At 42.6% G+C, this 17306-nt stretch overlaps 1 protein-coding gene across 3 annotated transcripts in view; it reads left to right on the top strand.

Annotated features, from left to right (window-relative positions):
* DCBLD2 (discoidin, CUB and LCCL domain containing 2) overlaps nt 1-17306 on the top strand; it is a 243216-nt gene that overhangs the window by 194166 nt on the left and 31744 nt on the right. For 2 of the 3 annotated variants that reach the window (XM_075034250.1, XM_075034249.1), the window contains exon 1: nt 3296-3916. The exons of the other annotated variant lie outside the window; for it this stretch is intronic. In XM_075034250.1, the coding sequence (XP_074890351.1) occupies nt 3790-3916 (127 nt within the window). In that variant the 5' untranslated portion in view covers nt 3296-3789. Of the gene's footprint in view, nt 1-3295; nt 3917-17306 lie in introns of those variants that run through there. 3 annotated transcript variants of the gene reach the window in all.

The following is a 17306-nucleotide window of genomic DNA, read 5'->3' as shown; positions in this document are numbered from 1 at the left end:
CTGCAGTCAGGTAGTTATAGGCAGCAACAAGGTCTCCCCTTAGCATTCTCTACTCCAAGCTGAAGATGTCCAGCTCTCTCAGCTTCTTCATGTGCATCATGTTCTCTAGCCCCTGACCATTTTGGAAGCCTTCTGATTGACTCTCTCCCATTGTCAAAATTGTTCTTGTACTGGAGGGAGCCCAAAACTGGACACAGTACTCAGATGAAGTCTTATGAAAGATCACTTCCCTGGCTCTCTTGTTAATACAGCTCAAGACGCTGTTGGCCGCCTTTGCTGTGAGGGCACACTGCTGGCTCTTATTCAAATTGTCCACTAGGACGCCCAGGTCCTTTTCTGCAGAGTTGCTTCCAAACAGCCCCCAGCCTGTACTGTTGCACAGGGCTATTCCTTCCCAGAGGCAAGACCTTGCAGTTGCTCTTTTTGGACTCCAGGAAGCTCACATCAGCCTGTTTCTCCAGACTGTGGAGCTCCCCCTGAATAACAGCCCTGCCCTCCAGCTGAATTCAGCTTTCGAAATGCAGTAGAAGAATGTAAAAGCTAGAGAGCCACGATGGGAAAGAAGCCTTGTGCATCAGAAGCCTCTCAAGGGAAATGAGAGAACCAGATGGAGATGATGGTTTCATTTACCTCTAGAAGTTACTCACAATGGGAAGGAAAAGTTACAGAAATGCTTAGCTGGCTAAGCATTCTTCTTTCAGCAGTAAGAAGTTGGTTTGATTTTCTCTCTTACCACCTTGAAAAAAAATAATTGTGCTGATTTCTTAAGATGTGTTGGCAACTTGCCTTATGATATCGGTATCATATGATATTATGTTTGGTTTTGCTTCCCACAATATTTTAATTCTGTATCTGTTTCTGTTTGATGACAAGGGCAGTTCTAAGTCACAAACTAAAATGGAGTGTTTATTATACAGTTCTGTTTCCCCCAGAGGAGATGCCTGGGAACTCTAACAGACCGAAATGTGCAGTACTCTGCAGCTGGTCTATTTAAACTCATTTTGTGCTGAAATCTTCTTAGAAGAAGGAAGAGTCTGAAAGCCAGGGAGACCATCTGGATTTATCTGATTCTTCAGATTTTTTTGTTGCGTAAAAAGCGTGTATCAAGACAAGCCATCAAACAGTTGCATTGCTAATGGAACTATGTTCCTAATTCTTTGGCTCTGTAGATTCCATAAATCTTTAAGGCTTTTAGGGTGTACAACCTTTCATAGTTTGTCACCACTTCCGTCAGGATGGTGTTCCCTTTGCAAAATATGTAACCTAGGGCTCCACATAAACCATTTGTGGTCAGAGAATGTGCCTTTGGGACAAACTTCCAAGATAGATTAAGCAAATTCGGCCCCTGGCTGCTTTTAGGAATTCTGCAAGTTATCACACCGCTTTTAGAAATCAACCCTCTTGCAGATCCAGATATCCTTTTTACATGAAAAAATAAAGGCCTTTAGAACAGTCAAATCAAGCTAAGAAAACACCCCACACAGCCTGCCCAACAGAAAATAACACAGGAGGAAACCTCTGTCAGGTCCACCAGAGACTGTTACTGATTTATGTGTAGGATGTTCAGATGCTCCTGTTAATGCATGGCACTACTAAGCCACAAATTACTCAAGAAGTGATTTTTCCAGTACACAACAAATACCACTAATGATTAGTGATCTTAGGAATGTGCTTTCTGTAGTACAGAAAGGATGTTATTGTAGTGATATAACTGCTTCACGTGTCCTGTGGCACAAACTTCTGTATCTGGTGAATGGAAGACAAAGGAACGCATATAAATTACTTTTGATTCATCTTCCATTACATGTTGCAGGATGTCTTTGTGACTATTACATCTTACAAGCTGACAAAACAACCTCATCTCAGATATCCTTCCATTGACTTTGCTTTCATTGGGGTTTCTTTGTGTGTTGCTAAAAATGTTTCAAAAGGGGAGAAATACGAAATGTACTAAAATCCTCATGTTTAACATTCCCTAAATGTAGGAGAAGCTACCTCCTGGCAGCTGTGGCACAACTGTGAGCCAAACAAGCAAAAAATGTGCATCAAAATTTTGCTCTCTGTAGTCTGAGCAACCACATCTATCCTGGATTCTTCCATGATTTGGCACAAGTGGTATGGTTGATGTGCTCAAGGAAGGAGAGATAACGCTCTGCATGTTTCTTTATGAAAAAAGCCTTAATAAACCCTGAGCATAGACTTGGACATAGTTCAGTTTTCAGCATCTTAACAAGGAACAGTAATGTTAAAACAATTAGTAAACATCATCTAAATAGTTCTTCAAGCAGCTCTGTGGGTTAGGTAAGACCGGCTCCCGAGATGCTTTTCCTGCCATTTTGGTGGCGTCAGCACGGGACACCACTGGCCAGGAAAGCAGTATCTGTTTCACAGGGCTGTTTGGGAGAGGAAGTGGAAAACGATTTCTTCCTTAAGACACTTTTTGCAGTGGAACCGCTGGAGCCGGATACCACCAGGACACAGGGTTGACTTGCAACAGCCCCACAGCAGAAAGGATGAACCATGAGGCCTGTACTGGCAGAGAGGATAATCTTTGGAAGCTGTGGAGTCCCAAGCCCCTTCTGCTTTGTGGTGAGAGTGAGCGTGGTCAGTGGAGGGCTGAGAAGGCTTCAATTCTGAAGCTGAAAGAAATGTGAAATGATGTTTGTGTGGGTGCCGCTCCCACCCTTCTTCTCGTCTCTCCGACCTTGCTGGGAGGAAGCAGGGCTGGGACTGCGGCTGTGGGAGCATGGGCACGATAACGTTTTGTCAGCATCTGAAAGTTACATTCCTTTCATCTACCACTGAAAAATATGTAACAAGGTGCTCCCTTCCATGATAATGATGATGATGGTATTACAAAGGTGATTCTTTGCTCCTACCAGTGCTTAGGGTGCTTTCCCCCCGCAAATATGCTTTCTTGACAACCTAGGGGAACTAATTCAGTACAATAACAGCTACTGTAAGCCTCTGTAAATATGCTATTTTGCCTTCTTGTTGCAAGACTTCACAGTTACTTTTTTTTTGAAGTATCTATTCCCCACGGGTGAATTCAGCCTCCTAAAGCAAGCCTCTCCGATGGCACACTGTAAATGTTCAAACACTAGATGACGAGAACTAAAACTGCAGTGGCTTGGGACTTCGTAGGCAATCCCTCGCTTTTCGAGAGCTGAATTAGCATTTGCGTGCGGAGGTCTATGACACCAGTTTATCCTCTTCTGTTAGCAACAGCCGTACTCGTGTTTCCAAGGAGTTTTGTTCTTCCAGGCAATTTTGCCTCACTTCATCTCTACTTTGGGGGAAAAAAAAAAAAGTGAAATATTCTCGGCGAGGAGGCCGGAGGTGGAATACCGAGGAAATTCAGGGGGGCTGACGCTCGCAGGGACTCACTCTCGGGGCCGTTAACCCCGAGCAGGCCGCCCCGGAGGCGCCGCCCCCGCCCCGCACGCCCCCGCAGCGCCCCGGGCGCGGTTGGACGGGGACGGGGACGGGGACGGGACCCCGCGGCTTCCCCCGGCGCCTGGGGCTGCCTCTCGGCGGCCCGCGGGGGGCGGCAGCAGGAAGCGGAGCAGCCCCACGGCCGCCGCCGCCGGCGGGGGCCGCGCCGCGCACCCGGAAGCGGTTGGGCCGGTTGCAGGGGGCGGTTGGCGGCGCGCGCTGGCTGGCTGGCTCGCAGGCGCGTCCCGCCGGCGGCCGCGGGGCGCAGGGCAGAGACGCGGCCCGGCCCGGCCCGGCCGCCCCGCAGCCCGCGATGCCCTCGGACCGCCGGCCGCGCTGGCCACGCCGCGGGGCATGGTGAGCCCGGGGCGGCCGCTCCCCGCGGGGACCCGGCAGGCGGCCCCTCCGCTCCGCCTCAGCCGCCTCCTCCACCTCCTGCTGCTGCTGCTGCCGCTGCCGCCGGGCACCCGGGCGCAGAAAGGTGGGTGCGAGAGCGAGCGGGCGGGCCCCGCAGCCCGGCGGCCGGGCGGGTGAGGGAAACCAACCCTCCGGGAGTGGGCTGCGGGGAGAGGGAGCCCCCGCCTCTGGTCTCCCGCCCGGCATGTGGCCCCACGCCCCGAGCCTGCCCCCTCTCTGGGCAACAAAGGGCGAAAGAAGAGCCCCGTTCTTGGAAAGCCCCTTGTCTTCGTCCCCGCTCCCCCCCCCCCCGCCGTGGGGTGCTCGTCCCGTCGGGGAGCGCAGGGGCTCCCTCAGGCGGCCCCCACGCCCCCCAAGTGCGGGGGCGGTTTGCCGGGCCTGGGCCGCCCCCCCCCCCCCCCCCCCAGCTCCGGCCCCAGGCGGAGCGGGGGGGGTGGGGGGTTCAGCCGGGCGGGGCGCGACCGAGGGGACGGGGGAGGGAGACGCTGGGCTGTGGAGGTGGCTGGGGGAGCACAGGGGCAGTCCGAAGGCGGAGGGTCTGCTGGGGTTTGTCGCCTTGAACAACGTCCCGAGTCTGGGGGAGGCTGCCCGAGCCGCGGGTGACCCCCGGGCTTCTCCTCCGCAGGCTCTGTGTGAAGTGGTGGGGGGCGGGTAACGGGGAGATTCTGCGTGCTCTGCAAATAAACTCACCGCGCCCGAGAGTATGTAGAAGCGTATATAGGGGTGAGAGTCTGGAATGTGGGAGAGACGGTGTTTTGTTTTGTTTTGTTTAGAGAAATCCGCGAGATTTCTCCTCCCCGGGTGGAATTAATGATTAGGCTTTAGCACTTTAAAAATTACGAGGCACAATTTGGTCACTTCATGGCAGGAGATCAGAGGATGCCACAGTAACTGTCACTTTGATCATATGCTTGGGAGAAAGTGGTGGGAGTGAATGTTTTGACAGCATCTTGAAACTTTCACGTCTGTGAATACAGGGGTTGAGAAGAGAAATTTTATGGTTTTCAATTCCACTTCTTGCACTGGTCTTGCTTCATTTCGGGAATTCAACTCTGTTTTCACATAAGTTTCTGTACATCTCAGAGATGGAAATGTATTTGAATATCACAAATGCTGCATTTAAATGCACAAAGGGAATAGGAAATATATGCACTGTACTGTTAAGCATACATTTTAATTAATTTTTTGAATGGAAAAAGGTCAGAGATGTGTCCATAGAGCAAGCTAGTCACGTCGACTTACCTTTTCATCTTATTTCCAGCTAATTGCATTTAATTTTAAATATGTTCCTATACGCATACAAAGCTAATGCTAATAAGCATTTGGCATACCTGGTTTTGTTTTGTTTCTGTTTATAATGGAGGAGGAGAAGACCCATTTGCTTTTGAGAGGAAATTGGGCAATTTTACCGTTTAGCCTTTTGAAGGCTGCAGCAGCAAGGCGTTAGTTCGTGCTGTAGGAGCATCACACTCTAAATACTTGTGCTAACCTGACACTTGTCTGACCTTTTGGTGAGCAGACTGATTTTGTTATTCTAGGAGAAAACTGAAATAATTGGGCGAGTGGGGGGGGGGAAGGTGAGGAGGAAGAGTCATAATTTTCCTCCAGATTATTGAATTGAATTGGCTCAGTTGAGTGGTCAGAGGTGTGCTAGAGGGGGTGGGGACCATGCAGCAAGAAGTGGGACTGCGTGGACAACAGACTTTTAGGTATGCTCTTCGCTTTATCATACTGTACTCTGAGAAATGGCTGAAGAGCTCCTACCCAGGATTTCAATTTACAGTGTCCCTCTAGTTTAATGCCTGAAGTTTGCACAGAAGTCTCACTTTTGAGCAGGAGGGGAACCTCTTTATTGACAAGCTTCATTTTATTTGGTAACAAAAAGCAGAGCCTGTTTCAAGGTTAGAGTCTCTGGTGTTGTTGAATACAATGCTCTTGAGTATGAGAAACTGTTGGAGCTTCTAAGAAAAATTCTGCTTGTGAAGGACTGTTTCCTTGCCAAAATATTTTCATTTATCTTTTTCCAGAGAAGGTTAGGGAGCCCATATCTTGTATCTTTAAATGCTGGCATAGTTGTAATTTGGGTAAGGAGTCCTATACAGAAATGAAATTGCTGTCTTGCTCATGAAGGGTCTGCATAAAGCTATTAATAAATTAATGTATTAAATAGATGTACAGGCTTCTAAGAGAATATGTTGATGGCCAATGAAAGTACCCAAGGCTTAGGAAATTCCACAGTTAAAGTTGCTTTTAAGCTCTTTTACAAAAACACTGTAAGGGATACTGTGTAGGAACCTAGCCTCATTCGTTATGTTACGGAGGTTGATCCTGTGTTAATAAGCAACATTTTCTTTTCCACTGTTCAGCAGCTCTAAGCCTCGCATGCTGTGGTATTTAAATCTTGTTCTGAAGATAGAGTGTTTTTGTTTCTCACATGCTTTTCTGTAGAGCACCTCCCTAGTATGAACTGATTTAAAAATAACAATATGGTTTTGGTCAATATGAAACTTGTTTTGAATATTGGGTCAGATGTTCTTCTCTTCCCCTTCCAGATAGCTGCAAACTGAGGAATGTAAAAGTGCAGGTACTGCTGTGGTGAATATGCTTTTCACTTGTATTATCTTGTAGGATTTGGGTGGGATTTTTTTCAGTCTATCATATTGAAAATCACTCCATGTATGTAATTCAACATTCTTTGGTCAAGGTCTTGAACTTGAGTGTCCTGCTGTATTGGAAAATATTAGCATTTTGTATGAGATTGAACACGTTCAGAAACACTGAAAAAGGTGCCAACAGAAAAGTACCCAGTGCTGCCTTTTATACAGTTGCATGTATCGGGGACTGTCCAGCCTATGGCTGTGCAAGTCAGCTCTTCTGATTTTCAAACAGTTCTGTAGTGATTCTAGCTCCTGGTTGGAAGGAAATTGATATTTGAAAAATACTTAAAGTGTTTTAGTTGTTTTTCATGTAATTAAGCAGGTGTGAATGAAAGCAAGCCAGCACCATATACGCTTCCTGCTCTTTGTGGATTGCATTTTGAGAAACAGTGCTCTTAACAGATGTTCAGCTATTGACATAAATTCAATATGGCCTGTTTGCTAGTTAAGTTTAACCTTTTTTTGGATGTAGAGAAACATTATAAAACAGCTAAGAGGGAAATGGTTGCTTAGCTTTCATCAAAATAGGAGTTGAGTAATATCTCAGTTATTTTGAAGGTATGAAGATTGTAGGGTCTGTGGAGCAAGAACTTTGTTATCACACGTGTAGTTTGGTAGTCATCTCTTGGGATTTCTAGTGGGTACTGGTTTGCATATGAAACTGGAATAAAGCCTTAAGTTAAAAATAAACTTTGGGTTTCCGAAGGGGGTACCCAAGTGATTTGAAGCAGATTTGTTTGCAACTTTTTCTTAAATTTTTTTTTTCTTTAACTCTGGATGCTTGTTTTTGAATGTGATTGCTGCATTTTGTTCTAATCAAATACCAACCCATAAGGATATTGTTATATACTCAAACCTCGTTGAAGAAAGTACAAGTGATTCATTGCTGTAGCTTAAAAATGTTTCCTTCAGTGTAGCAGAAGAAAAGAATTTTTAGAATGTATGATGCTGAGTTACCATGATCTGAAAAGCTAAGTGAAAGAACTAATGGCTCTGTGTACATTGAGCCTAATGAAATGGTTTTCCATGGTCTTTAATTATGTGATTGAACTGCAGCATTTCTGGATCTGTTATGTGTTCCCTGTCCCTCTTCAGTTCCTCTGTGTGCCCTCCCCTTCTCTCCGCAGCGCTCCTGGTCTCACCTCTGCTTGTCCATCCAGCAAGGCAGTAGGCAATGGTGGCTTTGACTGTGGTCAGTCCAGAATTAGGCACGTGCTGATCCATCAGCCTAGCCTCTGCCTTTCAGTAGGATCTGAAATACTTCATGATCATTCAGATGTTGGTGGCTGAAACAAACAACTGTAGTGACTGTTGTGACTTCCTGGCCACTTACTCTGCAGGGGTGTCTCGGTGCCTTTTGTCACCAAAGTTGCTGCATTTTGCTTGCAGTATGCTGAGTTCAGAATTTCACGGGACAGGTGGGAAGACTAGAACTAGCTGTGTGATTTTGTGAACTTTGTTTCCTTAAACTTTGTTTCAGACTTGGAAATAACTGTCTTTCCCTTTTGGTCACTAAGATAACTTTCCAGTTGTGAACTTCAAGCCTGAAAGGATCTAACAGTGTCCTCCAACCACAGGTTTGGAAGAGAGGTGGCTTGATTTGGGGAGAAAGAAGCGGGCACAGAGGAGGTGGCTCTAACTACATATCCATCAGCTGCGCAAGAGTGGGGGAGAGGGAGACAGGCTGTAGCTTTTCCTTAGATGTCCTGGAAGAGACGCTTTCCTTCTGAACAGGGGACTGACAGAGATTCCAGCTGCCAAGGTAGCCCATTGCAGGTGTCTTTTTCCTGCTATGCAGAGCTCCTGGCATGTGAATATAACGCACTACCACATGTGAACAATTGCCATGTGTTGCCCTTTGTACAAGTGCCATTTTCTACTCTTGCTAAATTAGACTGGGTGGTGTCTCATTGCCCTTTGTATCCATTGTCCTTGGCTGGGCTCATTTAGGAGGAAGAGAGTCACAGCTAAACCCATAAGGAATTGTTTTGATTCAAAAGACCCCCAGCTCTTTGGATGAGAGATTTATTATCCTCCAGATTAACATTAGAATAAGTGTTTTATGATAGAGAGGGCAGTGCTCTATTGAACTATTTGGTTTTGCTAATAGGACAGTTTTACTTAGGAATGCAGAGTGCTTTGAAGATGCAATTGTGCAGAATACAGACTCTTGAGGATTCAGGGATTTGGTACCATGTAGGCAGGAGTGCTGAGGCAAATCCCCTTCATCCTTGTGCTGAGAAGTATGGAAGAATTTTTCAAGACCGGGGCTTAAAGTTCTGCCAGGCTTAGCTGACATGTCTGCTGATTCAGGTTTTCTGATGCTCTTTTTCACTTCCCAGCATTGCACCTTGAAGATAGATGTAGTGAGGAGGAGCAGTGCTCTAGAGAATTGTGTGGAGGAATGCTGTTCCTGGGGGGAAGTGAGCTAGTGTTGGAAGTATAGACCTAAAAATGGTGAAAATTCTTTGCTTTTGAAAACAAGAATCTCAGCAACGTTTTTTTTCCTCCTCCAGTTACTGAACCTTATTCGAAGAGGTTAAGTGGGTCTGGTGGGCAGAAGGTACATACATGTGTTCTGCAGAGCTGTCCTTTCTGTGAGGTTGCCTTGCAGTACTGATTCTGTTGAGCCCAGCTCCATCTTTGGGGGCCTTTTGAGGTTGTGCTAGCCTAGTCCACTCCTCTAAAGAAAGCAGGAATCACCATTTTGTGTAAACACTCTTAGACTTCTCATACTTGATCCCAGAATGTATTGCATTTTGCTTTGGATTTAAGCAGTACAGTGCGCATCGGTTTTTTATATATATGTGTGTGTGTGTACACGGCTATAAATATCAAGTATCTGAGCTAGTGTTAGAAATGTAGCATAAATGTTCTTTCAGAAGCTTGTATGCTATTACCATGTGCATCTCGAGCCAGTGACCTCCTAGCATATTAGTGCAGTCTTTAGGAAAATTATTTTCCTGCTACTGAACGGAGATGTTCAGCTTTCAAGATTTGGAGGAATGTTATTCACATAAGAGAAAAATAATCGGTCTCCTTTTCTGCAATTCTGCCACCTGCTTTATGCTCTGGGAAATGATGCATTAGATTTTTAATGTGATCACTGCTGTTCTGTATCATTTCAGTCATCAGCTAGTTAAGTGCTGCCTTGAATGCATCAGATTTGATAGCTCAGATAATCATCAGTACAAATGCAATCCTTGTTGGAATTGCTGCTCAACGTTTTGGCAAATGTTTCTATATTGGTTATTTTATCCGTATTTTGAAAGGTTTTTAAATAAGCTACTGCGTGCCACCCCCACTTTTGTAGCTGCACCCCATGCTTTGGGGAAGCAGTTAGGATTACCTGGAATTTGTTTTGTAGTCAAAGGATTTCCCTCTCCTCCTGCATTTTCTGGTTAAAAGTTGCTTTTAGATTAATTTTTTAATCAAATATTATGGAACATCCGAGGTCCTTTGTTTTAAATAGTGGTATAGTTGAAATGATTGTCCAAGCATAGACTGTGGATTTGTTACTAAACTGAAGTTAGGGGGGATGGGGGTGGGGAGGAGCAGTAGTAATGTTAATGTAAAAGGCCAGGTAGGGACTTGTGTTAAAGTAGGATCTGTAAAATTTCTAGTGCTGTTTTTTATACAGAGTGGTGGGTTATTGTCTGTGAAGCCTGTTCATTAATGTGGTAAGACTGTGAAATACCAGATTTTGCTAAGCTTCATGCTTTGCCTTCCATTATTTGAGGCAAACAGCTTGAGCTGTGCTATTCATGTTCTATTTGAGCTTGTTGCTTTATATTTGAACACTTTTTATGTTATTTGAATTAAAAATTATACTTGAAAATGTGATAGTGATTTGACATTTGGACCACAGAATAGCATTAATTTTGAAAATGGTTTTTGTTTGAAGAATTCTTTGTCTAGTGTTTGAAAAAGAAAACAAACACCGACCCTTGGATGAGTAAGAAATGTTTAACCTGTGCTGTTTATTTTTGGGCATGTAATTTCTGCTGTTGCCCTGCATCACCACTTAGTTTCCCTTGGTGAAGAGTTGTAAAAGGATAACATTTCTTTATGGTTGCTAAACTCTTAAAAAATGAATTTAAGGCAGATAGTTCATACCTGTTTAGCTACTGGTATCTCAGTTATTTCAGTCAGTTGGATCTTGGAATTGATACACAGCAGTTGATAATGCTTATGGCATTTGGATGCTTCGTGTTGGCATTTCTTACAAAATCTCTATGTTTATAGTTGTCAGTTCTGTTTGGGTTAGATTATTTTTTCTCTGCAAATACTGGCATAAAAATAATTTACCGTGAGTTAGCAGTCTGTAAACAGTTGATGGGTGCTGAAGCTCAGTGGTTAGTTATCTCTTTGACTTTAGTGACATTAGTTGCACCCTGAAAATCAAGCACATCAGTGTTTATCTTTGACAGTAAGTGACAACTCATACTTCTAAATATTTCGTTGCAAGTTTGCAGTGAGATTGTGATTTGAGTTGACCTCCCTAGCTATAAAACATTTGAAATACATTTACAGTAGCAATGTACAATATAATACTAAGTGCATGAACCATTAGAAGTGCAAGGATTCTTAGCAGCTATTGGCAATTGTTTTGATAAGGTAAATCCTTTTGAAGAAGAAGGATTCCTGGAAGCAGAATATGTGTAAATGGGGGCTGAATATGTACTTGTCAGATGTGCTTGCTTTTAATTTTTGCTTACATGAAGAGGATGTTTTGGCCTGTTCACTGGTCTCTGTGTACGATAGATGTTCTGCATTTTGACTCAGGTAGTCATTATTTTCTTAAAATTATTTGACTGCTGATCTTAAGAACCTCTGTTCTTAGTAGCTTACTGAAAGTATTAAGTTTCAGGTTTTCGACTGAGTGAACTTCTCTCCTATTAGTAGAAATTCCATGCATCTTGTTTTCGAAGGGTAACACAATTAGGAAAGTTCCAGTTCTGCATCATTGTTGCGATAGCATACATAGTTGTTGCATTAGTAAGTGTTTTTGTGTAAGCTGAATAAAGTTTATGAACTTAGTTGTGTCATTCTTGGCAACAGTAGTATTGAATAATAAGGAATTCACCCATATGCCATAAATAAAGTAGGTGTATTTTTTAAGAATATCTTAGAAACAGTTGCTTTGGTGGGGTTATTTTGTTTGTTTGTTATCCTCTCCAAGTGTTTAAAGCATGCTAGCTTTAGAAATAGTTAAAAATTGTCTCTCTCAAGATACCTTTAAATCAAGCCTGAAAACTTTCTGGAAAGTTAAATTTAATGCAATATCCTAAATTCCCTGTGGTTAGAATTGTGACTAGCCAGCTGTAAGTAGTTGTGATATACAAGAAATCATATTTAAAAGAGCCCTTTTGGTCTTCAATACTGTGAATCCACCTTTCTGTAAAATGACCTATAAATTAGGATCAGAGAGGTTCAAACTTGACACTTTTTCCTTTTTCAGAGGTAAAGTCTGGAGGTTGTCTTGTTTGGTAGGTTGGTTGTGTGTGTGTGTGTGTTCTGTTGTTGGGTTGTTGGTTTTTATTTTTTTTTAAGAAATATTTTTCCAGTGCTTGCTTTATGCCAAAGTTTGCCTTTCATTGGCAAGACCGCATTACATCAGTTTTGTTAATTGTAGTATAAAAAAAAAGATATTTTCAGTTGTTTTTTTTTTCTGTTCTGTGTGGATATCTTTGTTTTTGTTAACGTTTTCCATTGTTCAGTAAAAGTTTTAAATAAATGTGTTACATTTTAGCATTCCTGCATTCTTTATGATGTGAAAACTCAATTCAGCTCCAGCAAAATCACAGGAGACTACTACCTTATTAACCATATCCCAGAGATTATGTGTCATTTATGTACTGAAAAACGAAAATAAAATCAATGGTCAGATCATCTATATACTTTATTAAAAACTCTTCTCCCGACTTCATAACTTCCCTTGTTAATCCCCCCTCTAAACCTCCCTCCCAGATTTTTGAAGTTCTTTCCAAATTTACTTTTAGTTCAAGGAGGAGCTTTTGTCATCCAGGGCAGGTATAGTACTCATCAGAATGATAATCCTGCCAGCTACTGATCTTTGGATCATCAGTCTTGCTGAAATTTGATGTATTGTGCATGATGCCGCATGGATTCTCTTTTTAAACTTTTCTCTCCCACAGTGGTTCTTCTAATAGAACCATTTCTTCAAACAATATACTGATTTTCTTGGTTCTTTACTTGAAGTGGTGTGGAAGATAACCATTTGATACATCCTTGAGGAATGTTATTAGTGGTGGAAAAGGGAACTTGGAAAAACTTGGTATGCTTCTGTGAAAGGTTGTTAGCAGATAACTCATCTGTCCCGGTTTCAAAAAAGATGATGGTTGTAAAAGCTGCCCAGCGTGATGCTGTCAGTAATATTACACTAATACTGTTGATCTTGGTCTGGCATTTAAACAAAGCTTGTAAGTAAATATTTTGTAAAATTATTCCAGATTTGCAAAAGTTTAATTTACTTTTCATCCCTAAATGCCATTTTCTCCTCGTATTCACTGATCCACTTGTGGTTTTCCCAGACTTAGATTGGGTGGTCCTAAGACCTCAAATGTTGCTTAACTGTGAAGAGGAAATCTTTTCAGGTCTCTCAATTGCTGTTTCTTGGAGTAGAAGTAGTACTTGTTTCGGTGCCCAGTTGCAGCTTCAGATATTGAGGGAGGGGGATAGAAACACTGAACTGTTTTAGCAGTTTTGTCACAGTTTTCTTTATACATCCTATTTTTGCACTCTTAGTTTTATATTGAGGCGAAACTAAAGTGGCATATTAATTAGAGCTGGGAAGACAAGCAACTTGTATAGCTGCTAGGATGTAAATGTTTTTTGTATAGAGAAACCCCACAGGAACAAGGCAGGTGAAAGATCCTCAGTATCTTGAGTGGAAAGATGAATTAGGAAGGCAATGGAAACAGAAGGTGAATTACAATGGTGCCATTTTACTTGGTTACTTCTCAGAGTTAAGAGATTTTGAGTCTGAGAGGATAGTTTACTGCAGTGATCTAGCATGTATGTGGAGTATGTTGTACATGTATGTTTGCCAGCAAGTCCACAAAGGTTTTCAGAGTTGGCAGCTGTTGCACCTTTAGCAGGACTGTAGCCAGTTAAATACATATCTGGTCATTTTAACTTTGCCCCAAAATGGTCAAGATGTGGGAAAAACATCTTGCCTTGTTCAGTGTGGTGGAAAGAAGCCACTGGTGCTTAATTTTTCTTTTACAAATCCATAAGTTTTGCAAAACCAGGAAGACCTGAACCACGTTATCTGTTAATTTCTATTTTTATGCCATTGTGTACAGTTGTCAAAATATGTCTATTACCACAAGGGTGGAAAGAGAGATGCATTAAATTTAATGCTTTTGAACACTTAGATACGAAGTCCAGTGGTGATCAGTTTTTATCTTTTTCTCAAGTATATTTGAAAACATCAAATAAAGCATTTTCATTACTTTATCTCTTCATTTTTAGAGCTGTTTTCAAGATCTCCGGCTCTGTAACACAAGGCATCCTTTTCTTCTTGCTCTGAAGCAGTTACAGCAAAGCTGATGGGCAGTTTCAAAGGTCACAGATAGTTTTTAATGGAGCTTAAGACACTACTGACTTCCTATATGTTCTTGCTATACATCTGTGATAATTTCGGCAGTTAAAAACCTGTGACTAAAGTATGTAAATTTACTGTCATCTTCCTACTTAATCATCTTATTTTTCAGTAGTACATAATGTTTGTTTTATTGATTGTATTCATAGTGGGTCACAAGTGTGAAAATACCTTCCTTTTAAGGGAATATCTACAAGGCAAAATTAGGAATGAATTGCCTTTTAGAACAGAACGTGTATTATATTTCATGACACTAGAATGAAGCCATGTTGTTCACAATGGGAAAACCTCAAACAGTGCCCATCGTAATTTTGAAATTGGAGTTGAAAATGAGTGTTAGAAACTAAGATGATGCTGTATGTCACCTGCACCGGCAGAAGGAAATACTGGTGTAGAGATGTGGAGTGTTAACTGTTTCATCAGTTGGATGACAAACTTTAAAGAGGGTTAGAAACTGATATTTAAAGTTACTGGTCTTGGTGCAGCTACAGGGTGCAAATAATTGCAGTGGTTTTCTTAGGTTTTCTTTCTGAAAGCCTCTAGATGCCCCACTGTTTTTTGTTCAGGTACCCGAACCATCAGCTTCCTTCCTGCCGGCTTCTGTTGATTCCACGGTAGCCAAACATGATTTTTACCACTGGCTGCTGCTGTCTCGCCCTCTCCTCCCTGACCCTACCTTGCATCCTCTCCATTGTGCAGGCTGCAGTGATTGTTAGACCCCTGTTGACCCACACCCTTACTCAGTAAAAAGCAGATAGCGTGGTAACCTGGGTATAAAACTGCTGTACAGTTTAACAAGGGTACGATAAGCACCGGCAGTAGGCAGGACGGGAAGTTGCAGCTATTATAAAAGGCAATACGGTACAGCAGTGGGTGGTATTTAGATCAATGTATGCCACTGTGGGTCTGCAGCATAGGCCCTGTGGTCTCATTTATGAACTAATAATGGAACAGAAAAAGATTACTAGTGTTAATTTAGCATGTGAATTACTGGTATGACTTGAGATTTTTTTGCTGCTTTGTTGACATATGTAAGACTTGTGAAATTTCACTTGGTCCTGGTGTGGTGAGGAGTTTGAAGACCTTAGAAGAGATTTGAAGCCTGTTCTGACCATGACTAGTGCTTATTCTCATAGAGTTTTGCGTGACCATCTGTGTGTTATTTTTCATTTCCTTCATCAGCTGTGTTTCTGCTGCGTAGCACTTAGAGCACTGAAGCGCAACAGTGTTTATTTTTATGAAAGTGTTGGTGCAGATGCTAAGTAAATGATATGTCTTGGGAAGTGGGTGAGCTGCATGTGCTAGGCAGAAGACAACATACAACATGAACTGCCACTATGATTTAGCATAGGCAGCGGATCAGGAGGGCTTCTGCATTATGTATCATTGAATGCATAGCCCTCTTACAGAGTCCTCATGTAAACCACTTTTCACCATGGCTAGCCTGTCTTTGTAGGCCGCTTTTGCCTGCGTACTATTTAAGCAAGTCATAGCTGTCCCTGGGGACTTACTCACATCATTCCCCTGACATGGGTAAGCAAAAGCTCTGCAACACAGGTATACAGCTGATCTTTCTTTTCTGTTCTTTTGAGTAGTCAGTTTGGCTAGTACATGAAAGCAGAGGAAGCAAATGTCTTACCTGCTCTGATGATTTAATAATTTGAGATAATTTGTTTTAAAATGTTACCATATTTTTGATGTTAAATTTAGCGAGGCTAAGTGTTACTCTTTTGTGTAAAATGCAGTGGCTGAAAGCTGCATTTCCAGAGATGGTGATTGAAAAGTTGTGTGTACAGATGAAAATAATAAAGTGCTAATTACCACTAGCCCAGCATGTGGCTAGCGTTTTAAATGAAAACAGTAAAATTTTGTTGTAATGCTGTCTTAAATTTTGTACTTTTGCTGTAAGAGCAAGAATCAGCCTCTTGTCTCTCTCCACCACCACTGAGCTGCCAACATTTGGAAAGGCAAAACGCTTATTGTGCTTTACCTTTTGTCCTGTTCTTATCTTTGTTAAACCTCAACCCAGAGTTTCATTACCCTTTTAAGGGTGCCCCACAGCAAGTATATCAATCCAAGCTGAGACAACCATAATCCCACCTGCCTTCCTTTCCTTGCCCCTACCACTGGCAGTTGCACAATGAGCTGCCTTAGAGAGGTGAGTTGGCTGAAATCTAAGCACTGTGCTGTGGGAATGGGTAGGGGCGCTGGTTTGTCTTAAGCCAGTTCAGTTCCTGAAGCCTGTGTGCCACTCATGTGACTGGTCTTCCTAGGGGAAGGGGTGGTGTCTGCACTTCTGGTTGGGATTTAAGGTTGTTTGAAATGAAAACCCAGGCTGGCAGTGCTGGTGAAAGCAGCAGTTGCTGGTGTTTCCCTACTCTCAACTGTCCTATCCCTCTGTCAGGGAAGGCACTGCTGCATGTGCACACTAAAATAAATTAGGGGATTGCTCTAGGTTAAAACTAACAGCTATTTTTATCTCAAGTGCCTGGTCTGGTTTACCATGTGGCTGCAGAAGTGTTTTCCTCCAGGAAGGGTGTGAGAACAAGTGGCCGAAAGCAAGAGGCAGACAAGGCTTGCTTTTGTCTGTGGCTGCACTAATTTGAAGTGCCTTCAAGTGTTTATTGAGCTATGGCCTCCCTTGTGGAAGCGTGAGGTATTTTATGTTGTGAAACATCTGTAATGGGATGAAATGCTCAAACCAGTGTTTTACTGAGGCAAATAAATGGCGTAAAGATGAAGGTGGACTCCATGCTTGTTGGCTTGTTAAGAAAATTAATTCTGACAGAGGAGCGGATTCCTTCCTGAAGAACATAGTTCTATGGATTTTGCTGGAAACAGCAATGAGTTTGGAGGATACAAATAAGGGCATTTGAAAATACCTGAAATAGCTATTTAGAATTTGATGTCTCTGTGGTCTTAATTCCTCAGTGTTTCTTATCCATGGAACTATTTTGTTGGTTGTGTAAACTTTCTTGCCCGCACTGAGGAAAACAAAAAGTAGATGCTGTGTCTTTTAGTGGCACACTGATAAAAAGCAGGGAAATGCAGAGCACAGGAGCTAAACAGAAGAGAAGAAATTATAGTAGTGTATTCAATCAGAAAGAGTTGTGTATTTGGAGTTAAAATATCTTTTTGCTTACATAACTCTAATAGATTTGGTTCTACCT

The sequence above is a fragment of the Buteo buteo genome, chromosome 8 (assembly GCF_964188355.1).
Source record: "Buteo buteo chromosome 8, bButBut1.hap1.1, whole genome shotgun sequence".
Taxonomy (NCBI): Eukaryota; Metazoa; Chordata; class Aves; order Accipitriformes; family Accipitridae; genus Buteo; species Buteo buteo.
Note: the sequence above shows the minus strand (reverse complement) of the source record. Positions and strands in the feature narration are given on the sequence as shown.